The sequence below is a fragment of the Apiospora hydei genome, assembly GCF_038363865.1.
Source record: "Apiospora hydei strain CBS 114990 chromosome Unknown utg000006l_segment0_segment0, whole genome shotgun sequence".
Taxonomy (NCBI): Eukaryota; Fungi; Ascomycota; class Sordariomycetes; order Amphisphaeriales; family Apiosporaceae; genus Apiospora; species Apiospora hydei.
Window position 1 is genome coordinate 5,049,472 of NW_027117365.1, and position 24,638 is coordinate 5,074,109.

The window sequence follows — 24,638 nt, forward strand, 5'->3', positions numbered from 1 at the left end:
TATTGATCGGTTGATTCTAGGTACTCTTGATATCCAGAAAGCACAACGCACCATTTTCACAATCAAATTACGCAGTTTTTCCAAGAGTACATCTGATATCTTACCGCCACTAAGATTTTCCATGACGCAAGAGCACATTCTCGGTTTCTCATACAAGGTTTACAAGTCCTTACCCCACATGTCTGATAACATCATAAGCCATCCGTTGTCATGCAGGTCAGACAGAGGGCACGCCGGCGGTTATATTGCGATTTTTCATGATCATCAGGGCATTCCTTCTGGGGAAGAACGCCCTATTGCCGTCACCTGGGGCATGTGGAGTGCTACCGAGCCATGGTGCAGGATTCGGCCGTACAGGTGGATGGCTCAGGAATTGGAGGCCATATTGAAGAACAACGGGACGGAACAAAACCAGTTAGACGAAGATGTACGCAAAGGGGATGCCTATGTGCCTCGATTTCTGGCACCTTCCTTGCGTCGTATCCCCATGCACGAACCTGAAGAGCATACGTATAACGAACGTATAGATGCGACCGACACGCTCGTTGTCGAGACGAAATATTCTCCCCGTCACATCGTCACTGCTAGGATCAGGCCCAAAACATATTTGGGGCAATCAAGATTGGATCTGGATCTAACGGTGGAATTGAGTTAGTTTCTTATTGTCATGCCTCTCATAATTGAGACCGTCTCTGTGGGGTTAGTCTGCCCTTTGTATACGTTCTTTTCCCTTGTTGGCTGACTGCTGGTATGAAAACGAAATGAGGAAAAAGCAGCGTGAACCCGGTTAGATATCGAGCTTTATAACATCTCCTGGCGACGACTATGTAACCTAGGTTCTCATTCGGGTTAGCACATTGTTCAGAATTGGTATGTTTAGCTAGTAGTCTATTTCTCTATGGCCGTCCCCGCGAGCTATGATATACCTACACTATAATACCGAAGTGACCAATCTCTTGCTTAGACGAGATGCTGATGGGCCGCTAACAACTACTGTCTCACCCCTATTACACATTACGATGGCTTCAAGCATCTTGTTTTAACTGTATTTCTTTCTTTCTTTTGATGGGTTGTGTTCTCGCTAAACCCAGGAGAGCATAAGCTACGCCCCGTCCTCCACCACATGCGAAACCTCGACCGTTTCTATGATGGACTGATACCGCGGCCGCATCGAGACACTGATCTCCGAGGGCGCGCGCCCGTACACGGCATCGATGCGGCCTTGGAACTTCTGCTGCGTCTGCGTGCGCAGCATGTGCCCCTCGCTCGACCGCACAAACTCGCCGGCCTCGACGAAGACGATGTGCGACTCGTCGATGCGCGCGCCCTCGGGCACGTCCTCGTTGGCGGGCGCGATGACGTCCTTACACAGGCACCGCCGCGCGGCTTCCTTGGTGTACCCGTCCGCCAGCTCGACGAGCACGCACGGCTTCTCGCCGCCCTGGCCCACGACGACAGCGTGCTGCACCATGCCGTGCTTGCTCAGCGTCCGCTCGAACGCGAGCGCGAACTCGCCCGCGTCCGCGACCAGGTCCTGCACCCGGCTCACGAAGCGCCACGTGTAGGCCGCTTTCTCCGGGTCCGGGTGCGGCGTCCAGACTTCCTGCGTCGAGTACTCCGGGTACGGGGGCCCCGCGGGGGCTTTGGTGCCTTCGCCTTGGCAGGCCCAGTAGCCGATGTACTTTTCGGATTTGGGCGTTAGCGTCACGACGAGCTCGTACAGTTCTAGGCGCGCGCCGTCGTCGCCGAAGTATTCTAGGTCGTCTCGCTCTTTGAAGACGCAGCCGCCGGCTTCGATGTCGAAGCAGCAGTACTGGTAGTCCTCCGGGTCTGACTCGAGCTGTGGTGGCGTGCAGACTTCGGCGGAGCCCCAGACGTCGAATATCCTCGTCGTTTTGGACCACATCTGACCGGCGAAGTCGGAGAGAATGCCTACAGATATGTTAGATCTCGAATTAATAGGCAAGGGAGGAGAGTGTCATCATTGGGGAGTATGTGTAAACTTACCATTTCCGTACACCACAGTATCCATCTGCTTGATGTAGTCCTCCGCATCGTCCCTGCGCGCAATGAGCTCCATCAGGAAACTCGGCATAAACCCGACCTTCGCTTTGGAGTACTTGATAATATCGCACATCTCGTTTATTCCCTCCACTGGTCGATTCCGGAACCCGGGTACCAATGTGCAACCGCCGAAGGCATATACTGTCATGGCCAAGATGCAGGCGATGGCGTGGAAGGGTGATGCGACCATCAGGAAGCGCGTGCCGACGCCCCGTTGCCACACCATGTGTTTGCGCCCGTCCACGTCGGGCAGTTCTGATTGCATATCCAACTGAAAGCAGGGATGTTAGTATTGCCGATTACGGGATGAATACTATAGCGGTATAAAGTCACACATAGTGACATGCGAGTGACAAGAAGTGAAGACTCAAGACTTACTGTGCTCATAGTGGAATGCCTATATGTGATGGGCCGCGGCGCGCCAGTGGTACCGCTTGTCTGGCAGATGACGAAGGGGTCCAGCTCGGCCTCGTCATAGGACTTGGTGTAGGGGAACGGCTCGGCCTTGACGGACAAGTCCAGCAGGTCGTCGAGCTCCGGGATCTCGACGGTGGGCATGGGCAGCTTCTCGAGGATGTCGGCGGCGTAGACGCCGCGCGACAGTAGCATGGCGCGGCAGTCGCACTGCTCGATGAGCGACAGGTGCAGCTCGAGCGAGTTCATGTGCGAGGAGAAGAGCACCTGCCTACCGGTCTTGGCCGCGGCCGGGATCAGCATGTAGTAGCGGATGTCGGGCACGCCCAGGTAGACGATGGCGTCGAACTTGCTGTCGTCCGGCGGCGGGCCGAGGGCTTTCGTGATGCAGTGCGCCAGCTTGTTGATGCCGTTGGCGAAGGCTGCGTAGCTCACATCCTCGAACCCTTGCTCCAGGTCGTAGTCGTCCACTGGCAGCGACGCCCAGGCGCGGTCCGGGTCCTCGCGCGCCACCTCGTCGATGATGACGGGCAGCAGCCGGCGTCCAACCTCGCCCGGGACGGTAGGCGTGGGACCGTTTGCCATCGTGCGATGTTGTGTCGTCGTCTCTTTGGCTTTGGGGTTTTTAGGTTTTACCTAGTAGTACAATGGAAGGGGGCCAAGCAACGATAGACTGGTGATACGCGGTCCAATAGCCTCTTTGGATGTGACTGGTCGTCTTCCTCATGCCATTCTTTCCTTATTCTGGTTCAAGGTTTGGCAGGCATCAGGAAGGTCCCGAGGGAACGGATTCTCTGCTTTTTCTTGTTGGTTCTTTTTGGGGCAAAACCCCGTAGTAGCTTGCTTGACGTATGTAGGCGCAAGAACCAAGCAGGAGGGATAGGGGGAGAGGAGAGGAGAGGAACAAAAGCGGCTCAATCCGCTCGTTACAGATTTGCCTTGCAGTTGCAGTCGGCAGCGTGGGGGTGGCCTTCGCCCTCGCCTTCTTCTCGCCTCTGTCTCGTTTCCATGCCATGCTCATCCATGCCAATCCATGCTTATCCATGCCTATCCCCATGTCGTGCTATTCCCAACTTGATTCATCCTGCCTGAAAGTGGAAGGGATGTGATTCGCTCTCATTGCGTCAGGAGGAGCCTCCGGCGCCGTAATCAAGTGACAAGGCAGCAAAAACGCTGATAAGTGCCAAGGTGCCTAATGAGCAGAATCTTCAAACCAGGGTATTTGCCGAAGTTGATTGATATTGAGCGAGGCGGAGGTTCCCCGGCGACCAGGGCAGCAACAAGGGAAGGAGGGGGAACTCGCTCGCTTTCAGGTGGTTAATCAGCACCTTTTGGGGAGCCCTGTCAGTCCATGATTCGCGTCGTATTTTCTCGCTCGGGCTCGGGGCTGTTGCTGCCCCCTACCCCCTTTTCCTGACTTGATTGGCTCCACTGCCGAACGGGTCCGCGAGCAGCCAATGGCAATTCCAAGTGGCTTCATATGGTGCGTTCATCTACAGGGCCACCGGATGCGCAGCCGTCTCCCCCGCGAGATTGTCCAAGTCAATCTTTTCTGTGTGAAATCCGATGCGAGCAGATACGAAGGATTCAGGATTCAGGATTCAGCCCAGCCGAAACCGGGTTCGCTCTGACTCACCAGATACGTTCGGAGCTGATGACTGGCTTGAGCGAGGACAGGGAAGATGCGCGAGTAATGCATGCATATGCCAGTGTACTAATATGTAAACGTTCGGCTGGGACTTGCATGCCGTCCGCCTCGCGAAGAGCCAACTGCCTAGACTGCCTGATAGCCGAAAGTCGGGTGACCTTTAAGGTGCTGACCAGCCGTGCCACATGGCAAGAACCGCAGAGGAGTGGAGGGCTCTAGCTGGTCTTGGCTGACAAGCGGCCCGCTTGCGAGCGGTTCGCGATGCTCTTGTTGTATACGGCATAGCGCCGGACCAGGGGTCAGGGGCACGATGTCAGGGGTCCGGAGGAAGGGTCCACCCTTTATGAACAATGCACCGGCTGTTATAGACAGGCATTTTTCATAAAAGGTGCCAAGATGTCATTCAAAAGATCGTCGACCTCTTCCTGAGGATCAACGGTTTATCATCGAAGATCCGCGACTGGATCGGCTGAGTGGAATTGCCAGAGTCAGAAGATAAGATGTAATAAGAAGTGGTCAAGTGCAAGAAATCAATAGCGTGTGGCCTGCTTTTTTCCCTGGCAACCAACACACCAACCACCGCCGTGAGCGACAACCGCCGCAGAGGATGAATAAGCCGATGGATAAGCCAGTGGTGCATCTCTCCACAGTACGTAGTCCCAACTGGAATGGGGATCACCTTCTGATTTGAAAACTTAAAGTTCTGCTATCCCTATACCCCTGTCAATATCCCCTCTCTCGAAGAGCCCCTCCATCGCTTCGAGGTCTCCAGAAAGAGCCACCTTCGCTTTTCTGTGTCTCCCGAGGTCTGAGGTCTGAGGTCTGTCTATCAACCGCGTTTTTGTTATGTGTACGTATATCCACAGCCATACATATCCTAATGGTGCTATGGAGAATGGGGATGGGGACTCTCAGATCATGCCTTATCAAACGAAACCCTTCATCATGCCGTTCCGGATCAAAGAAAACACGATGATATGATACACATGCAATCGTCCCATCCGGGACTTATGGGTTCCTAGCTTGCACATATCTTGGATCCATCTGCCATAACACCCCCCTGTAACGCCCTTTTGTCGGTGAAGCAGAGCTATGCCGTCTTCGTGTCGCGTCCTGCCCGGCAGATATGTCATACTACCACCGTGGCATGTATAGCCTGACTAGCATACGGCACAGCGGTTCTAGCGAGGCACGCGGTGGGGAATCGCCTGCAGCCGCCCACGACTCTGCCGCAACTGCATGGCCAACGAGCCAACCTCCCCTTGGACCCTTCCCACAAGTCTGCAGGTCGCGGTTGATCTCTCTAACATCGCGTATCTCTGATAGGAAGGCCGCCCCGTGCCACCTGAGTCTGGCCGAGGCAAGGCACCGTCAACAACGCGCGAGGGAGGAGGGAATTGCCAACCGAACCTGACGCCGCTTCGGTTATGAGGCCATGGGCCGAATACACATGCCCGCATTGCCGCATTCAGCCGCCGACAGAAGGGGTCCTTGGGGGCCCTGTCTCCTCTCTCGAGGTCCCTCCAGCTCAGGTCCCTCTTTATGTGGTTGCAGTTTATAGATCCTGCTGGAAACTCTATGGGTATATATATGTATATAGGCCCAAGCTCAAAGTCTAATAAAGTTCGCTCAACTTTCGGAAATAATATTCCTCTCTAAAACCCAAGCTGTCGAAGAAAGAAACTTTCAAGGTTGATCCCTACCGAGCAGCTCGTGTAGCAGGAATAATAGGCCCACGATACCACCCAAAGAACGAGGATCGTCTTTAGCTCCCGCCTTCCCTACTCCTATCCTTCCCGCGTCTCGACTCAACTCGACGCCTCTACCACTCCGTGCTCCCCCTCACCATCCGTGCGCCGGCAGAGCCCCCAGGGATCACCAACGCACCGACACTCTCTCGCACGACATCCCCGTCGTGTATCGTCATTGCCTAAGTAGTTTTATACCCCCCCTTCTACCGAGGAAAACCGGCAGCCATGGCAGATATGACCGGCAACGTCAACAGCGCCAAGCCGCTCTACACCCTGAACCACACCAACGAGGTCGAGACCAACCGGCTGGACTCGAACCACTACAACCTGTACCTGCCCATGCAGGGCGGGCACGCCGTGCCCCCGCACATCAAGGCCTACCTGGCTTCCGTCAAGGGCGGCGCCAAGGTCATCGACGTCGGCACGGGCACGGGCTGCTTCCTGACGACGCTCGCGGAGCAGGTCCCGAGCATCAAGCAGCTCGACGGCTTCGACCCGGACACGTCCAAGTTCCCGCCCGCCGACAGCCTGCCCAAGAACGTCCGCCTCATGGGCGGCGACGCCACCCAACCTTTTCCCGAGGAGATGAACATGGCCGGCTCGTATGATTTGGTGCACGCCCGCCTCCAGTTCTTCTCCTGGCGCAAGGACGAGTGGCCCCGCGTCGTCCAGGCCATGGTCGCCCTCCTCAAGCCCGGCGGCCACCTGCTCTGGCACGAGGGCGGCTGGCACGGCTGGCAGACCATCCCGCCCAGTCTGGCGTTCGACGAGTACCTCGGGCACGAGATCAAGCGCACCATGGCCCTGGGCCGTGAGCCTATGTAAGTATTACGATACCCCGATTCATCAAATGCACCCTTGCTAACCTTGCCCCAAACAGCCCCGCCTTCAAGCTCCCCGGCTGGTTCAAGGACGCCGGCCTCCGCGACATCAACAAGGAAGTCTTCAACGTCCTGCAGGACGAGAAGATCCAGCGCCTCGGTGCCGACGTCCTCTACACCGTGTGCTACCAGTCCGCGCTGGGCGTCGCGGACCAGGGCGACACGCCGGGGCTCGCGACGCGCGAGCGCGTGCACGAGCTGTTCCGCCAGATCAAGCTCGACTTCGACGCCGGGCTCGTGGGCCAGGAGTTCCGCTGGGTCTGGGGCCGCAAGCCGCACGTGGGCGAGTCGGTCGACGGCCCGCCCACGCCCGCGGCGTCGAGCACGTACGCGGTGTCGCGGACGGGCTCCAACAAGGACAGGGACGAGGCGTCGGCGACGCCGCGCACGCATAAGCGCAAGTCGAGCTTGTTCGCTTGGGTCAAGGATGCGCTGACGCTGACGGGCAGCGCCAAGGACAAGGAGGGCAAGACTGCTGAGCCGGAGGGGGCTGCGGAGCCGGCCAAGGCGGAGTCCGCTAAGGCTGAGCCGGCTGCTGTCATCACCACCGCTTGAGGCGGGCGGTGTTGGTCATGAGGTTTATGTCTACGGCCGCAAGTATGACGATATGATCCGTTTCGAGAATGGGGGAAATATGATGAGACATGATGACTTACATGGGATGAAGAAGAGAATGAAGCGTCGAATGTGGTTTCAGAGATGTAATGGTGGATGGAGTATCTCTTGTTTTCTTGCAGCGCATTGGGGGCCGATACCCGTCATTTGGAAATGTCACTTTTTGGTGTTCTACGATTACTATATATATACATATACATTTATACTTAGTACTAGATATACACAATAGAATGCATATGCACCAATCAACAAGTGTAAGCAAGGTCGAAGTGAACCTGCGGCGTGCCCTGAAAGTCGGCGGGAACCGCGTACGAGATGTTGTAGAACCAGTGGTTCCGCAGCTGCTTGCCGTAAGTAACGGGCAGCGGCGTCAGCCCCGGAGCCGAGACATTGACGTCGAGGCAGGGCAGGTCGTCGAAGCCGTTGATGACGTGAGCGTTCCCCAGCGTCCACGAGGGCGGGATGCCCGAGAGCGCGAAGGTGAAGATGTCGGCGCCGGCCTGCGTCGTGTTGGGATACGCAACAGTCAGGTATCCCGGCCCGGCCTCGGCGCGGATCGTGGTGGCCGAAGGGTACAGCGAGAAGAACCCGTTGTAGGGGAACGGGGTGTGCTTCGGGTCCGACGCCCAGTGCACGATCGCCGGGACGAACTGGTCACCCCTGTTCTTCGTCTCGCCCATAACCGTCTGCCCACCAGCCATGAGCCCCGCGCTGAGCCAAGACGTCGCGACGCGGTGTTGATCCGACGTCAAGTCCTCGTAGACCGTCTTGTTCATGAACCGCTCCCCCTCCCACCAGCCCTTCGCCGTCAGCAGCCCCGCCACCTCGTCGCTCACGCACTCGGCCACCACGTCCATGACGAGCGCAAAGGCCGCGCCCTGCGCCACGTCGTACAGCAGGTCCGCCTCGCCCCGCGGCGGCTGGGGCCCGTACTCGCGGCCGAAGACGCCCCACCAGAAGAGGGAGATGATCTGGGAGTGCGTAGTGGCGTCGCGGCTGTAGGCGCGGTCGTAGGGGCCGACCATGTTGCCGAGGAAAGGGTTGTACTGGTGCGCGATGTCGTCCCAGAGGCCCTTGAGCATGAGGCGGGAGCTGTTGGCCATGGGCAGGTCCTTGGGGCCGTACTTGGCGTTGGTCGCTAAAGCCCAGATGTCGACGCCGTAGTAGTTGGGGGCGTTGTATTCGCCCATGACGTCCTGGCCGCCGCGCTGGAATAGGGCCAGGAGGTCTTCGCCTTGCTTCTGGGCGAAGTCGATCAGGGTCTGGTTGTTCTTGCGTTTGCCGGCCCATCCTGTTGTTAGGTCGCGCATCAGGCCCGGGTTCGAGTAGGCTAGGATCAGGTTGTCGTCCTCGGGGAACGTCCCGTTACGGCGCATGCCGCCGACGGCTGCGGCTTCCAGGGAATCTTCGATGCGCCCGACCAGCTCAGGGCCAATCTTGTCTGAGAACTCTTCGACTACCTGAATAAGTTGAGATCTGTATCGGATGTCAGCGAAAATCCTCAGAAGGAATCACCAAGTCCGACCGAGGTACTCACCCGATAAACTCGCGCCAATTTGGATCATAGGTGTCGTAGATGGAGGGAGGGTACAGAGGCGAGTCCGGGGTCGGATCAGGCGCATCCGGAGACAGCTTGTACGTGCCATACCATGGAGAGTCATAGTCCGCGAGCATCTGAGTAGCGAGACTTGGTGTCAAGTTAGCTCAGACTCTAAACCCAACATTGACGCCAGTTCAGTGCGAGGCGGTCTTACATTCCCTCGATTGACGCGATCGCATTCTTGACGTCGTCACCTTCGGCGCGATACAGAAGCCCGGGCAAGTACCAGGCCGTGAAGCGCGTGGACCATGGGCCGTTATCTTGGTACCAGATGAAGTCTAGAAAGAGGGTCAGCAATCATCAGCGATCTAGGCATCTGGCAATATGCTTGGTCTTTGAACGTACTGTACGAAGCATCATACCTCGAGTCGCTTACGGACATCGAGTAGTCAAACAGGTCCTGTGCGGCTGCTATTGGTTAGCTGTGCTGTTGCTGCATCGGTAAGTTTATGGAGACAACTTACACGTTGACAGACGCGACGACGGCGACTTCCTCGCGGTCGCCACTGAGGCCGACAAAACCAATGCGGCTACGAACATGCTCGAGCGACCCATTTTGGCTTGGCAGGAGTGGGAGAACTGCTGCTGCTGCTGCTGCTGCATCTCAGAGCCCAAGTTTGGCTTGTGCTGGCAGTGGCGCTCAAGATATACTGCTTACATCCCATGACGCGTGACATGATCTTCAAGAAGCCCACCCAGTTGCATCAAGCTAATCTCAGTCTGTCTCCCCGTCTCCCTAGCGACTGTCCCCTTCAGCGGCAATAACAGCATCAGGTACCAAATGGCCCCAGATCCTTCAGCGAAACCCGGTCGCCTGGTAGCATAGGGAGGCGGAGTATGTAGCTGTAGCTGGTGGACCGGCCGACCGGTATTGGCACCGGTCACGGCCGAGACAGGCAATTGGCGCGTCTTCATCCCCGCGATACCTAGTAATTCCTGGGGTTGGGTTCCAGCTCTGATCTGGGGAAATTAGTGCGCATGGGTTATCCTCTCACGCGACATCTCGAAAGTACCATATGGAATCCGGACCATATGGCTGTCGCCTTCAACCAATCGACAGATGTCCATGAGTCAAATGGCATAAGCCCATCATCGTTGGCGGTAACGGTGAAACAGTGAAGCCATTGTCGGGACAACTCCGCTTCTGTCGAACCAACACCAGCAGTATCTGGAGGTGGGGTTCACCTGCCAGGGGCCCCTGTACCGGATGACCTTTATCAGTGTCTCCTTCCTTAATGGGAGGTTCATCATATCGGTCAGCCCATTCTCGCCGTGATGCATTTTGGGTTGTTGTAGTCGATGATGTGAGTGTCGTCAGATTAAAGCTCCTTGGGTTTGCGGGTGAGGCTTAATAGACATGGGCTTTCAGCAAGTTGAGTTGAAACTCAAATCGGAGGGTACTGGGTTAGTGGTTCAAGAACACACATCGACGCGTCGTTGCTGGCGAGCATCCGGCCGGCAATCGCCAGTATGCGCGAAGAGGGACCTGCAGACAAACATACTTGACATGTACGCGTAAACACAATCATGTATATCGATGAAAACCTGACTCGTTTTGAAGATACCTTACTATCCTCGGTAGATAAACCTGTTGTTTGCTACACGCTTCTCGGCTGCGAACTCGGGGGACGCGGTAAATGCCGAGTGAACCCCGCGAGACTTCCTGAGCACTGCTTTCTCAGTCTGCCAGTTCAGGTAAGAAGCCACATGCGGCATGATCAGACAGGGGGCCATGCCTTCGTCCCCCAATGCTTCAGTCCATTTGATTATGTAGCTCAGGTATTAGCTGGGAGAAGATTGCCTTTTTCCAGATGAACTACGGCCATTGCAGCCGAAACCCTTTAATACCAGCCCCATCCCGAGCTTCTGGTTCAAACTCTCTTTTCAGCTGAACATGATGCCAAGATCATCACTAGCTAACAATAAACCCAGCAGTTCGGGAACATCCCACCGACTCCCAAAGGCCATTTTATCGGAACAAATGACCGGGCTTCACCGATTCACTGTCCGCGTTATCTCGGGGCAAGCGACGGATCCAGTATCCTGTCTCCGCTTCCCCAGATTGATAGGTGCGGCGGATATGCAGGGGATCCTGGAAGCGTTCAGATTGTCAAGCTTGCAGTTCGCGGTGCTCCCTCGTGATACGGGTTCCCCACTGATAATGCCATCCATGATTGCAGCTGGAAGCGAGATGTCGTTCGATCAGAAGCCGAAGGGATAGCAATATGTGAGGGGTTTCATTTTAATACAGTACTGCATACCCTGCCAGAGCTACTAACCTGTCTCTGGATGCCGTTCCAGCACGTCGGGACGATTGCCAACACATACGTACTGTTCTGTCGTATTTAACGAGTCCGGCTTCTCGAGAACTGCCACATAATCCGACTAGTTCACAATCTCGTGTTCGCTCAAGCCAGCCCTCCCGACTTCTAACAGATCACCAAATAGCTGTAAGTCACCATGGAGAACGCCGGCGTCCCCGTGACGGTGGATGCCGCCGTCAAAGGCCAGAAGACAGGAGTCTTCGCCTGGCTGTCCAACGCCGGCATCCTCAAGCTCAACGCGATCCTGCTCCTTTCCTTGATCTCATCCTATGCGACCGGATTTGATGGATCCATGATGAACGGGCTGCAGTCGCTCGAGAGCTGGAAGGCCTCCTTCAACCACCCAGAGGCCGACGACCTGGCTCTCCTGAACGCGATCCAGAGCGTGGGCCAGCTCGTCGCGCTGCCATTCTGCGCCTATATCTGCGACCGCTTCGGCCGGAAACCCGCGCTTCTCATCAGCGCGGCCATCATGCTGGTCGGAGTCGCCCTCCAGGGTGGTGCACAGAACACCGGCATGTTCATCGCGGCGCGTGGCATCATCGGCCTCGGCCTCGCGCTCAACATCACCGCAGCGCCCCTGCTGATCATGGAGCTCGCCTACCCAGCCCAGCGCGCGCGCCCTCGTCTCGATCTACAACAGCCTCTGGGGCGTCGGCGCCCTCGTCGCGGCCTGGGCGACCTACGGCACCTTCCGGATCGAGTCGACCTGGGCCTGGCGGATCCCGTCGCTGCTGCAAGCCTTCTCGAGCGTGCTGCAGCTGGCCCTCTGCTTCCTGATCGAGGAGTCCCCGCGCTGGCTCATCTCCAAGGAGCGCGACGCCGAGGCCGAGAGGCTCCTCATAAAGTACCACGCCGACGGCGACGCGGCGCACCCGCTCGTCCCGCTCGAGATGGCCGAGATCCGCACCGCGCTGCGGCTCGAGAACGAGGCGCTGGCGTCGACGTCTTACTTGTCCTTCTTTAAGACGGCGGGCAACCGGCGGCGGTTCTTTATTATACTTGCCGTCGGCTTCTTCTCGCAGTGGAGCGGCAACGGGCTGATTTCGTACTACCTCACCCTCATCTTGAACTCGATCGGGTACAAGGACCAGGAGACGCAGACGCTGATTAATGGGTTGCTTACGCTTTGGGGCACGGTTTGGAGTCTGGCGTTTTCGTTGATTGTGAACCGGTTTGGGAGGCGCACGTTGTTCCTCGTGTCGACCATCGGCAGTCTCATGGTCTACATCGTCTGGACCGCGCTGGAGGCGACGTACGAGAAGGCCGTGGATGTCGCGGGCGATGGCGAGGGCGGGCCTGACGGTGTGGCGAAGGGGTGCTGGCCATGATTTTTCTTGTTCAACTTCATCTTCACGCTGGGCTGGGGCGTACTGCAGGTGACGTACGTCGTGGAGATCCTGCCGTTCAACCTACGCGCAAGGGGGCTGGTGTTGTATAATCTATTCGTGGCGCTCGCCCTCATCTTCAACCAGTACGCGAACCCCATCGGCGTCACCAACTCCGGGTGGAAGTACTACATCACATACGACGTCTGGCTCGCATTCGAGGCCCTTGTGGTGTACTTCCTGTTCGTTGAGACCGGGAAGCTCAGTCTGGAGGAGACGGCTGCTGTACTCGACGGAGAAGATAGGGAGCGCAGGCTCGAGGAAGAGGTCATCCGTAATACCGAGAAGACGCTCGGGCTCACGACGGTAGAGACTTACCATAGCGGGAAGGGCCAATAGCAACTGTATAGTGTAGTCATTGCCCATGATTACTGTTCCCACCGATATATTCTCAAATAAGTTAATAGATACTTACATCTTCACACGTGTTCACACATCTTGGACATCTCCCCAATAATTTGTGCTTGTTACCTTCTTTGGGAAGTGATGCCAGGTCGAGTTGGGCCCTGAAAGAGAAAGGTCCGTGCGCAACCAGCGTCTTATGCCACAACTCCACGGAAGCTACTGATTGATTGACCCTCTCAATCGGACCTAGAATTTCGCAGCAGAAATCATCACAGGCTTGCTTCATAATCAGCCCATTGAGTCACCGCCATGGCGCTGGTGTGTTCTCTGACCTTTTCAACATCATCTCTCGTTCCCTGAATACCATTCTCTGCCACCTTAGGTCATTTCCCACCATGTTTGCGCCCATGATCCGCAGGGCCGCGAGCTCGCGTGCCACTACCATCTTTACCGCCGCCCCCACGATAAGGATGATGAGGCCCCGGTGCTGCAGCAGCAGCCAACAACTGTCCACGACGACGCCGACGACGCCGATCCGAACCATGGCCTCCGCCCGCAGCAGCAGTAGCAGCAGCTCGAAACTCTTCTCCCGCGAAACGATCCCCTCGACCCGGATCCGCGTCCTGCGCTCCGTCGACTCGGTCCGCGCCTGGCGCAAACCGCACACCGTTGACCAGCGCATCGTGGGCCTGGTCCCGACCATGGGCGCCCTGCACGAGGGCCATTTGTCGCTGATCCGCGCCGCCGCGCGCGAAGCCCACGAGGTCGTCGTCAGCATCTACATCAACCCGGCCCAGTTCGGCCTCCACGAGGACCTCGACTCGTACCCCAAGACCTGGCAGACCGACTGCGCGGCCCTCGCCCAGCTCGACCGCGAGCTCGCGGACGATGGCGGCAACCTCGGGCGGATTAGCGCGGTGTTTGCGCCGACGACGGGCGATATGTATCCCTCGGGCTTTCCGGGGCAGGCGGTCGATTCGAAGGGGAGTTTTGTGAATATTACGCCTGTGGGCGAGGTGCTGGAGGGGGCGAGCCGGCCGACGTTCTTTAGGGGGTCGCTACTGTCTGCATGAAGCTGTTCAATGTGGTGCAGCCCGACCGCGTCTACTTTGGCCAGAAAGACGTGCAGCAGACCGTCGTCATCCAGAAAATGGTCCGCGACTTCCTCATGCCCATCGACGTCCAGATCGGCGCGACCACGCGCGAAGCCGACGGCCTGGCGCTGAGCTCCCGCAACGTCTACCTCGGCGAGCGCCGCCGCGGGGTCGCGACCGTGCTCCGGCGCGCGCTGGAGGCGGCGGAGAAGCAGTACATTGCTAGCGGAGTGCTGGACCACGAGACCATTCTGGGCGCGGCGCAGAAGGTCACGGCCGACACGCTCGCCGAGCAGATGGCCCTGGCGCCGGAGAAGAGGGTGACGTACGAGGTGGACTACATATCGCTCTCGGACCCGGAGACGATGGAGGAGCTCACGGAGATCGATCCCAAGAAGGGCGGCATCCTGAGCGGCGCCGTCAAGATGCTGCCGGTCGAGGCGCCGCAGCCGGACGAGGATCTGGGACATAGTGGAGGGCCTGCGGTACGACTGATCGACAATATCATCTTGAAGCCTTCTGCGTAAGAAGTCAAACTAGCGGAACTATAGACTATCATCACTGCGAATACCCCCTTTTTGACGAAAAGCAATCTGGTGTTGCTATAGCACTTCGATTGGCGGATTCTTATAGACTCAATACAAGCAATCTAAAGCTCTTCCCCTCAAGGCTGCTTGAAAGCAAGCGGGAGGAAGACCAGCCACCACAGAGACAGCCGAAGACTTACGCAGCAATTGCGTAAGGAATGTTATATATATATATATATACCCATTTGAGAGCCTGCCGGCATTGCCCTCCAGTAAAACTGAGGTCAGGCCGAATCTACAGAGTTTCAAGGGCATCCCGGGCATCCCAAGAGCTCACTTGGAAACATTTGACTTGCATTCCCTAAAACCCAACATGGACCGGCAATCATTGAGCAGGATGGTATTTCGTTGGGCTTGGGAATTTGTTTGAAAATTAGCATGCGTATGCTGGACCACACCGGAACCGTCCATGTTGTCTTGTGCAATTCAACATCTCGCTCCAATGAATCAAGCATGCAGTAACCCAGTAGTCGAAGCAGCAGATGTGTTAACTTACCAATATACCCGGACGGTTAAGAATCGCGCACCTGGATCGACAAGGCATATCCTCATGATGAGGTCTCATTCCTAGACTGTCTGCCACCTGGGCCTGATCCGGGGTATGCGCACATATCATAATGACATGCCTCAAGATCTTCGATCTCGGAGATCCAACCCTTGCCATTTTTCGCAAGCAAACCTTTCGGGGACCCATGTGCGTGGACTTTGAGGCACTCGCGGATCCGAAGCCAACACCTTCGCTGGCAGGGGGTCTCTCTCCCTACATTGACAAACTCTTTAATAAGCAAACAATGATCATACGACACTCCAACCACGGGTTTCTGCCTTTGGTGTTCTTTCAAGTCATCAATACGGAATCGGTTGCTCAAAACTTGATTTCAAGGGTGCCGGACACTTGACCATGGGGTCTTTGCTCTGGTTTGCCAATATCGCAGATATGTTGGCCCGTTAGGTAGGTCCATGGTACCAAGCTCATGGTTTAGCAAACTCGCACAGATCGGTAGTGGCATACATAGACAGCACCGAGTGTCTATGATGGCGTAGGGATAACGGAAGCTTGCAGGCTTGACCCGTGTTTATGCAGATCGATGGTGTGTGTACGCGGTCTATTACACCAAGGTGTCCTGCTTGTTCGATTCCACCACCAACAGGCAGCTATGTAAATGCCTCCGCCGCACATGAACATCGCTTCGAGGCGCATACGTGACTGAATATACTCTTCATACCACAGTCGTCGCGTATCTACTTCAACTCATCCAGCCCTCTCCCAGCACCTCCCGCCGCGACCTCCATCGGCTTCCCATGCAACATCCTCCAGACCACCTTCCCCAACCTCGTAACCCCATCCTCAAGGTCCGCCTCGTCCTCCCAAGCAAAGCACAGCCGCACCTCGTTCTCGAACCGCGGCCCGCCTGCGTCCCCCTGCACCGCGAACAGCCCGCCCGTCCCGATGGCCAGGTTCTCCTCCGCCTGGCACCGCTTCGCGACCTCATCGGCCTTCAGCCCGCCGGGCAGGCGGAACCAGACGAAATACCCCCCAAACACATCGTCCCTTCCCGCAAGGCTACAGACCATGCCCGTCGTGCTCGCCACATCGCCCCCTCCCGCCACCTCCGCGCCCCCTGGCCCAAACCGTACAGCGGCCCCAACACCTCCCGCGCCATCTCCACGACGAGCCCGTGCCGCCTTCGGTACGCCGGCCGCAGCGCGTCGCGGATATGGGCCGCCAGCCCGCCCGACACCAACAGCTCGTACACCACCGCGGCCGCGAACTGGGAGGGCGCGCCGCCCGAGCGCGTGGAGCCGGTCTGAGACAGGCCGTAGGCCAAGTCGGGCGCCGACTCGGTCCAGCCCGTGCGCAGGCCGGGCCCCGCGAGCTTGCTGAAGGAGCCGTTGGAGACGGCGTGGCCGAAGGTCTTGCCGGGCGGGTCGTGCGGGGAGGGGCCCAGAGTGCGTTCGAGGTCGGTGAGGCGGGGGAGGAGGGCTTTGTTGAGGTCTGCTCCTTCTCCGGATGATGAGGAAGAAGTGGTAGTGGTAGGCTGCCACTGCAGCATGTCGTACACATCATCACAAATAATCAAAGCATCGTACCGGCGCGCCAGCTCGAGCAAGCCCTCGCGTCGGCGCAGACTCATCGTCTTGCCCGACGGGTTCGAGAAGGACGGGACGCAGTAGATAACGTGGCGGTAGAGCTTGCGGTGCGGGCCCGGATCCTTGAAGCACTTGTTCTCGCCTCCCCCTTTCCCACCACCATCTTCCTCAGCAAACTTGCGCAGCCCGGCCTCCAGGACCGCAAGCTCGATCCCCTCCTCATCCTCCGGCACGGCGTGCATTCGGTCACCGAACCCGGCATCCGCGAAGATGGGACACGCGAGGAAGTAGCAAGGCGCCACCATCCAGACCGCGCGCGTATACGCCGGGTCCGTGAACGACTGCAAGATGCACGCGACGCTCTGGCTAGCGCCACCGCTGACAGCGACGCGCTCGACATCCGACGGCGTGCCGTAGAACTCGGCGAGCCAGGCCGCCAGGGCGCCGCGCAGGGGCTCGAAGCCCGGGTCGGGCCCGTAGAGCAGCGCCGGCGTCGCGAGGGACGGGTTGCCCAGCAGCCGCTGCGACGCCGCGCTCAGGGCCGCGGTGGGCGGCAGGCTGGCCGAGGGCCAGCCGCGCAGGAGGTTGATGGGCTTCTTGGGGTGGGCCGGGTCGGAGGCCATGGCGGAGGCGTTCACCGGGCGGGTGGAAGCGGGTTGTTGTTGTTGGGGTTGCGCTTGAGGGACCGATGAGTCCGAAGATGACGGAGTTTCTGCTGCTGTGGATGATGATGATGCCATCATGGCTGTCTCGTGGATGCTTCGGGGTTTGAGACGGGTCATTATATATTGGTGCGAGAGCTTGGGATCCCGTGAATGATTGGATATACTGCGCAAGCCACATCTAAATATCACTCAAGATTGGTAGAACTTGGATTGTCGCGGCGTGTATTTGTACCTAAAGCAGCAGGTGGACCCCGCCGTCCAAGATCGGAACCGAAATCCGGAGCGGCAGAATGCGGAGATGCATTTCCCCAACTTGCCGTCACGTCACAATCATCACGCAATGTGACTGGCCGATGTGAATGCATGCGATATATGTACGTACATCATCTCGGATCCGAACCAAGACTACGACTTCAGTTGCCCAGATGGTAACGCATTCCAGTTCCATACAGTTAGTTGACCATAGAGGGTAAAGTAATATCGATCAGGCAAACAAGCAAGCATGCCATTGAAAATCCTAAAAGAGCGATATAACGGGGTATAATAATGATGCGCCCAAAACACGACCCTGCCAATGCTTCCCCTCTAATGATGCTACACACGCACTCATGTACCAAGTTGCCCAATGTCTAACGGGATAACCTTTTCTGTTCTTTTCGCTCTTGTTTCTTTTCTTTCGATTCTTTCGCCAAATCAAATCTCATAAGGCTTATCGTTCTTGAAAATCAAATGCGGCTTCCGCTTCGCAATGTCCAAGATGGTCTCGGCGAAGACGCCGTTGGCCCACGCGAACCAGCTCCGCGTATACGAGCTGACCATGTTGACGTCCACACTCTCGTGTATCAGCCCCAGCTTGCTCGCCTTGAGCACGAGGCCCAGGCATTCCTTGATCTCGGCGTCGTCGTTGGACGTCTGGGCCTGGACCAGCAAGCTCATGGGCCACGCGTTCGACAGACCGATGTGAGGGCCTAGTGACAGATCATTAGCATATGATACTTTTGAGAAGTAGAGAAGGAAAAAGGTAAAAGCTTACCCCCGATACCGTGAAACTCGCGACCCGACAAGAAATAGGGGTTCGACTCCTTAGCCAGCAACATCTTCCGGGTGTTCTGGTAGACCGGGTCGTCAGCCTTCAAGAAGCCCATCAGGGGCAGCGCCAGCAACGACGGGTAGTTGGCGTCATCCATGAACAGAGCAGAACCATAGCCGTCAACCTCGTACGCGAAAACGTCGCCAAACTTCTTGTGGTGCACAACGCCGTGCTCCCAAACGCCGTCGGCAATGGTCTGGCTCCACTTGTCGGCGCGGCGCGCCCAGGTAGACTCGCCCGCCTCCTTTAGAATGGCGGCCGCCCGCTTCAGCTCGACAGCCATCATGGCGTTGGCGGGGATGAAGAAGCCCAGCGTCGTCGCGTCGTCGCTGGGGCGGAAGGCGGACCGCACCAGGCCCGTGCCGTTGTTGAGCGGGTTGCCGACGCCGTTCAGGTTCAGGGTCTCGGTGCCCGTGTTCGTGTTGCGGCTGAAGGTGTACTCGTTTCGCTCAAATCGGCCCGTCTCGTCGAAGGTAGGGCGCGACTGCTGCTCGAGGACAGTGAAGACAGTCTCGAGGGCGAGGAACCAGCGCGTCGTCAGGTAGTCGCGCGAGCCGGTGTGGTCGTTGAAGTCGTTGCTCAGGGCCAGGAAGTGGGCGAGCGAGTCCAGCTCGTACTTGCACTCGAAGACGGCCGAGGGCTCATACGCGGGGTGGACATTGTCGTCCTGTCCATTATGACTGACGGGCAGCCCGCTTATTGGTGGTGGCTGGAAGGCGTTGCAGTAAGGCGACTCGATCACAAACTCGGACTGCGTGTTGATTGCGCCTAGGATAAGTTGGTAGACGGCCGGGTCTTTCTTGGCCAATGGCTGGTACGGCGACAGCTGGTTCGTCGAATCTCGCAGCCATTCCGCAATGATGTCACCTGTGGTGATGAAGGATTGTGGACCGTCCCATTTGCCGGAATCGGACGGCGAGTATGTGTTGGGCTTCTTCTTCTTTTTCTTGCCATCTGTCCCCGTTGTATGAAACTTGACTGTCGTGTCCGTCGTTGACTGTGATTGGGGCGAATATCAGCATACGTCCCGCAGACCTCTTCCTCTTGTGGTGGCACTGTCTGCCGCGACTTGACTAACCGGAAAGGCGTTCTCGAACAAGCGCGCCAGGTCTGGGTCTCGCATGCGCGAAGTGACGTCCTCTATCACTTTCTCAATGGCATCGGAGTGGAAAGTTCGGCATCGTGGATGGGGCCGCTGGTAAGGCAGAGCGAGAGGGCCTTCGCTTAGGGGGCCGGCTATGCGACAGAAGAAGAGCATTATTAGCAACGGCTGCAGTTCGAGGTAGGAAAGGACAGGGCAGGGAGGGGCAAACGTACTGCGGATAGCTCGAGTATGATTTGTAGTCGGGACAAGCCTCGTTGGGGTCGAAGTCGGTCAATGGCTGCTGTTGGGCGGCGGTTTGGTCCGACAATAAGCAGACCAGAGCCAGAGGTGCCAGCGAGCGAAGCGACCAAGCCATCATGTCGTCTCTGGATGCGCGGCGTTCGTTTTTGGTCGTTCCTTGAGCTCCGAAAGCTCACGTGGGGGTATTTTTCAGCTGAGGATGGTCATTGGAAAACAGTTTGAGACCGGCTAAGAGCACGCGACAGTCTGGTGGGAAAGCACAGGTTTATAGGGGAAGTCGAGTTCGTATAGGATGGAGGTTACCAACGGGGAATTGGAAGTCGCTGTTTGGTGCTGTCATCGTCGGCCAGGGTCAGCCCGCCCGCGGTTCCCTCCCTCCCCCACCTGCTTGCTTTGCTGGGCTTCCCTGCCAAATGCGCCGCCGCTCGCTGCTGCTCTGCGGTGCACTGCTGCACTGTAATCCACTGAGCTGCAGCTCTAAATGGCAAATGCACGGCGCCAGATCCACCGAGTTTCTGCAATGAGCACACCCTTCACACCCTCGGACAGGGAAGGAGAGTCAATTGAAGCTTGATTCTGGCTTGATTGCTACCTCCGAGTCCCAAGCTCCTACTGCCTACAGCGGTCCTGGAATTAAGCCTTGCCCTTCTGCGACCCCTAGACCCAGCAGGCTAGATGGGCAATTCCGGGGTACGTCGCACAATCTCCCATCTCGAAACAGGTAGCCCCCCCACTGCCCAACCGGTCAACTGATGATCTTCTTCAGGGATGGTCTTTTCCGCTCGGCTTCTTTCCACCTTCGACGATACCCTTCTTCTTGTTCTGCGGTAAACACCCGTCTCGACTACGGCTCTCTCACACACACTGCGGGCCTTGGCATATGCGAAGCTACGGTGTCAAAAGGTAGAAGAAGCCAATTGGTACAATGTCCGACCGTGACCCGGCTCACGGGGCCAGGTTCGTTGCCGGTAGCCGTTCAAATTGCAAGTAACCATTTGACTGGCTACACCGTAGCGGCATCGCTCTGAATAATCGGCAACTTGACGCTGACTGGATGAACGGAGTGAAGTGCATTCAACTCGAGTCTAATGATCAACGTCTGTAGAATGTCTATTCGGTGGGACGAACTAATCAAGTCGGTTCGAACAAGCCTTGTGCGATCAAGCTAAAACGTCCGGGAAATGTTTGAAAAGTTGTCACACCTTGGCGACCTACCGCAACTTTGTGGCTGAGTTGCTTCATTGGCATCTCCTCAAACCCATTCTTGAAGCCTTATGCAGCTGCCCGCCAACCCCAATCAAGTCTATTCACGACTTGTTCGAAATTCAGTTTCCAAAGGCCAAGACCTTTATGCTTTTGACTCAACATCTTCGACTTGATGCAAAATGGTACCACAACCGGGCAATCGGCATCATGCGCCTTCGGTTATCGTTGCCATAACATTCCCATCCCGTCTCTTTAGAATAGCCAAGCCGACAAAGTTGAACAGGTGACCACCACTAGATCGAACGATCAAAGAAGGCGCTCAATGGCATTGCCAATGTCCTGGGGATGCCCTCGGTCATATCTAATATGGGAAACTTGTTCAGACCAGTCAAGAGATTTGTCATCTGGCGTGCGTCTCATGGTAAGTAAGCAGCTTGGCGTCTGCGGTGCAGTTCGTAAGAAACTTTGGTAGGCCAGGGAACCGACCAAATCCCCGTGGCCTCGGCCGGGCAAAGACACCTGCCTCCCGGGGTCTATGTGCTTGAAAGCGGGCGGGAGGATGTTATGGTCGGGATGCGGACTATCACAGTGGAGTTCCTCTAAGCTGAAAGCGACGACAGGCCATGTTGGACAGCGGCCGGTGGCGAGTGACATTTCTTTCCTTCATTGGCCACAGGAGCACCTTCTACACCCAGTAAACTTGTTGAAGTCATTTGGATCTATGATCTTCTCAGGGTCAAGGTCGGAGTGAGGGACGGGGATGGGAAGGGTTGAGCGGATACGTTTATTGTGGGCGTTCTGCTATTAATGTCTTTAGAGATATTAGAGATAGAGTATTCACGGGCCCACGACGCACAGATGAGTAAATCCGTGCCTGGCTGTCGTTGAAGATTGTAGAGTCCATGCTGAGACTTGAAGCTACAATTACCCTGGCATTTCAACGAACAAGGCCATCGGGCAGGGGGTTTACAGCAACATTATAGCTCAACAGGACGGCGCCCATCACTCCAAGATGACCATAGAGCTTGGCGTCGTACGGCATTATCTCCATGTTCTTGGTAGTGTAAGAACCATTCTTGTCGCATGCTTTCGATGATTGGGGGAGGCCCCCGTGTACAGGCTGGCATTACACTGAAGGTCTTCGACCGTCGACCGCGCCCGCGGGAAGTAAGGGACCATCAGGATCACAGAAATTTCGCATCTTTAAATCCAGCCGTGATGAGACGTAAGATCTTGAAAGAAATTAGAAACGGTTATTGTAAGTATCGGTCCGCGAGCCGGATATCGTTGACTGTAAGTGACTGTCTTCGCGCCTCTTACCCAGGATTAGGGAAAGGGCTTCTTATTTCCGGTAGCAGTAGATATCTAAATACCTTGTATCTCTTGTGTTACAGTGATACCGTAAAGAGAAAACGCGGTCGCGCTCTTCAGAGTCCTTGTTTACTTACCTATGGATGGATGTTGTCCTGCAGCAGCAACACCATAAGGAGTAGGCGGGGCAATTCACTCTCCCACTTCACTCAATTGATGATGTCGATGGGCAATTAGGACTCATTAAAGAGTTCAATAAGTCTCTTCTCTGAGCCAAGGAGGAATTGGATGTATGAGACTGACCTTTGGGTTGTCTGACTAAGACACCACGTCGTCTAGAGTCCCAATCGAAATTGTGGTGGAGGAGCCACACTCCTAGGTCATCTACCAATCATAATTGATGGCCCGGTTGCCAAGCCGAGGCGCATTTGATGTGCGTTTTGACAGCAGGTTTGCTTTAGCGGCGGCATGCTGTATGACCCTGGTCTAGTCGTATGCCACATTGGGCTTTTCAATTGGACTATGTTTTCCTTGCATCACTTACATCAACCTATCTCTCTGCGAGGATCTAATGGGGATTACTGGTGATGGTAGTTGGCGGTTCTGTCGTTTTGGTCTACGAAGTGGCCGATGGAAAGATCGACAGGCTGCCACGTTGTGTCTCACTACACCCAGCCTCCCGTGAAGAGTACGAGTGCTTGTTTACCCACGGATGATACCGTACCAGCACCTTTAAGCTTAATAATACTGACGCTGGCAAGCTTTGACACCGTCGACATTACTCTCAGGATGGCCTCATTGCAAGGTGGATTAGGCGGCTACAGTCGGGCTGCCGAAGCACTCACCGTTCGCAGTAGCGTGGCAGGACTGCCATGTAGGACCTGCATGGAAAAGCAACGGGGGATGTCATAATGGGGGCTGATCATCAGGTGATCATCAAACATGATTGATGACTAGCAAGAGGATGGCAGTTTGGCATTGCTGCAGTTGTGAGGTTGATACACCTGTTCCTGAGCCATGTGGGCTGCTGGGAAAGCAGCGAAAAAGAAAAGAGAAGTCGAAGAGGAGGTGGCCGAAGAAGGAAAAAAGAAAAGCAAGAAGGACATGCTTTAATGCTGGTCAGACCTGCAGCTGCGCGAGCAAATGCTAAAGGGCCTGCATATGGATTCGAAGACGCCCGACAGGATGGAACAACAGCAGAGCAGCATGATGGAGGAGTGTATGACGTTAAGCCAGCCATCTACCAGACCAGAACGACATCTCGACCCTGACAACCAACAATGGCCGATTTTCACATCAGATGAAGGAGAGGCCAGAACTGTCAAACCCCAGCGACTACGTCTGCCTATGTTTATTCGACAACATAAGCTGAAGAGCTAGTGCAGGGCCGTTTGGTCGGTTGGATATGGCCGAGAGTGACGATATCCTGCCATACTGCGAGGCGTAGGAGAATCTGGAACTGGTGAGTTCGGCTGGTCCATCATGATTTCCGACACCTCATAAGGCTCAATCTCCGGCACATAGGGATGGATCTCTCTCACGGCAAGCCGACCGTCATCTCATCAACCCTCCTCTCTTCTGCTCTAGCCGAATGGGTCCCCTATACCTGTCAGATGCCAACTCCTCTGGCACTGTCTGTGTATACGCAACGGTTTGATTACTCTGACCACCTACCCAGGCACACATACACTTGGCTCGACAGCCGTCATCATCGACTCGACGGGGCCCCTTTGAGACTTTCCCACCCTGACTATTTGCTCCCTGCAGCGACTCCCTATGTTTTCGTGTGATTGTTATGAGACCGACCCGTCGCCTACCCGTAACACCATCTCGGGATTGTCGTCGTGCTGGAGATTCACGTCCTCTGCCCCGAGTCTGTGCGTTACCCGCGCTCCGGAATAGACCTCCTACCTGTCTGTGAGGCGACACGGGTACACTGTGATCATCCTGGACTGCCTATAGAAGAAAGGCATAGTCCCCGTCTACTCTAATCATATCCTATCCAAGCCATCACGACCAGACGAGTCACTGGTAACTTACACTCATTTAGGGGTCTTAATTGGTTCTCTCCTTAACACGCTCCTTAATATTGGTTTTCTGCTTTGCTACTGCTCTCTTCGCACTACTCTGCTTGCTTATAATACCAACCCACACTCTTACTCTTTTAATATCTTACACTCTTTCAAGACGGAGCCGCTCGGGGAATTGGTAGTCGTTGC

General features: G+C 56.2%; 7 protein-coding genes across 7 annotated transcripts; 3 read left to right on the forward strand and 4 right to left on the reverse strand.

Annotated features, from left to right (window-relative positions):
• Positions 1-1,102: 1,102 nt before the first annotated feature.
• PG997_008852 (acetyl-CoA synthetase-like protein) lies at positions 1,103-3,063 on the reverse strand (the record flags this gene model as incomplete). The annotated part of the gene is made up of 3 exons (XM_066813167.1): positions 1,103-1,932; positions 2,008-2,335; positions 2,443-3,063. 3 exons carry the CDS (start codon positions 3,061-3,063, stop codon positions 1,103-1,105), a joined length of 1,779 nt encoding a protein of 592 aa, XP_066668509.1.
• Positions 3,064-6,102: 3,039 nt separating this feature from the next.
• Positions 6,103-7,313, forward strand: PG997_008853 (uncharacterized protein; the record flags this gene model as incomplete). Its single annotated transcript, XM_066813168.1, has 2 exons — positions 6,103-6,698; positions 6,758-7,313. The coding sequence occupies 2 exons, from the start codon at positions 6,103-6,105 to the stop codon at positions 7,311-7,313; spliced, it is 1,152 nt and encodes a 383-aa protein (XP_066668510.1).
• A 305-nt stretch (positions 7,314-7,618) lies between these two features.
• Positions 7,619-9,355, reverse strand: PG997_008854 (uncharacterized protein; the record flags this gene model as incomplete). The annotated part of the gene is made up of 4 exons (XM_066813169.1): positions 7,619-8,849; positions 8,911-9,060; positions 9,128-9,251; positions 9,319-9,355. The coding sequence occupies 4 exons, from the start codon at positions 9,353-9,355 to the stop codon at positions 7,619-7,621; spliced, it is 1,542 nt and encodes a 513-aa protein (XP_066668511.1).
• Positions 9,356-11,433: 2,078 nt separating this feature from the next.
• Positions 11,434-13,024, forward strand: PG997_008855 (uncharacterized protein; the record flags this gene model as incomplete). The annotated part of the gene is made up of 3 exons (XM_066813170.1): positions 11,434-11,868; positions 11,906-12,604; positions 12,677-13,024. The coding sequence occupies 3 exons, from the start codon at positions 11,434-11,436 to the stop codon at positions 13,022-13,024; spliced, it is 1,482 nt and encodes a 493-aa protein (XP_066668512.1).
• A 401-nt stretch (positions 13,025-13,425) lies between these two features.
• On the forward strand, positions 13,426-14,651 carry PG997_008856 (pantoate-beta-alanine ligase; the record flags this gene model as incomplete). The annotated part of the gene is made up of 2 exons (XM_066813171.1): positions 13,426-14,037; positions 14,082-14,651. The coding sequence occupies 2 exons, from the start codon at positions 13,426-13,428 to the stop codon at positions 14,649-14,651; spliced, it is 1,182 nt and encodes a 393-aa protein (XP_066668513.1).
• Positions 14,652-15,953: 1,302 nt separating this feature from the next.
• PG997_008857 (aminotransferase class I and II domain-containing protein) lies at positions 15,954-17,542 on the reverse strand (the record flags this gene model as incomplete). Its single annotated transcript, XM_066813172.1, has 2 exons — positions 15,954-16,263; positions 16,350-17,542. 2 exons carry the CDS (start codon positions 17,540-17,542, stop codon positions 15,954-15,956), a joined length of 1,503 nt encoding a protein of 500 aa, XP_066668514.1.
• Positions 17,543-18,160: 618 nt separating this feature from the next.
• On the reverse strand, positions 18,161-20,020 carry PG997_008858 (uncharacterized protein; the record flags this gene model as incomplete). Its single annotated transcript, XM_066813173.1, has 4 exons — positions 18,161-18,435; positions 18,501-19,554; positions 19,636-19,827; positions 19,871-20,020. The coding sequence occupies 4 exons, from the start codon at positions 20,018-20,020 to the stop codon at positions 18,161-18,163; spliced, it is 1,671 nt and encodes a 556-aa protein (XP_066668515.1).
• Positions 20,021-24,638: the final 4,618 nt, after the last annotated feature.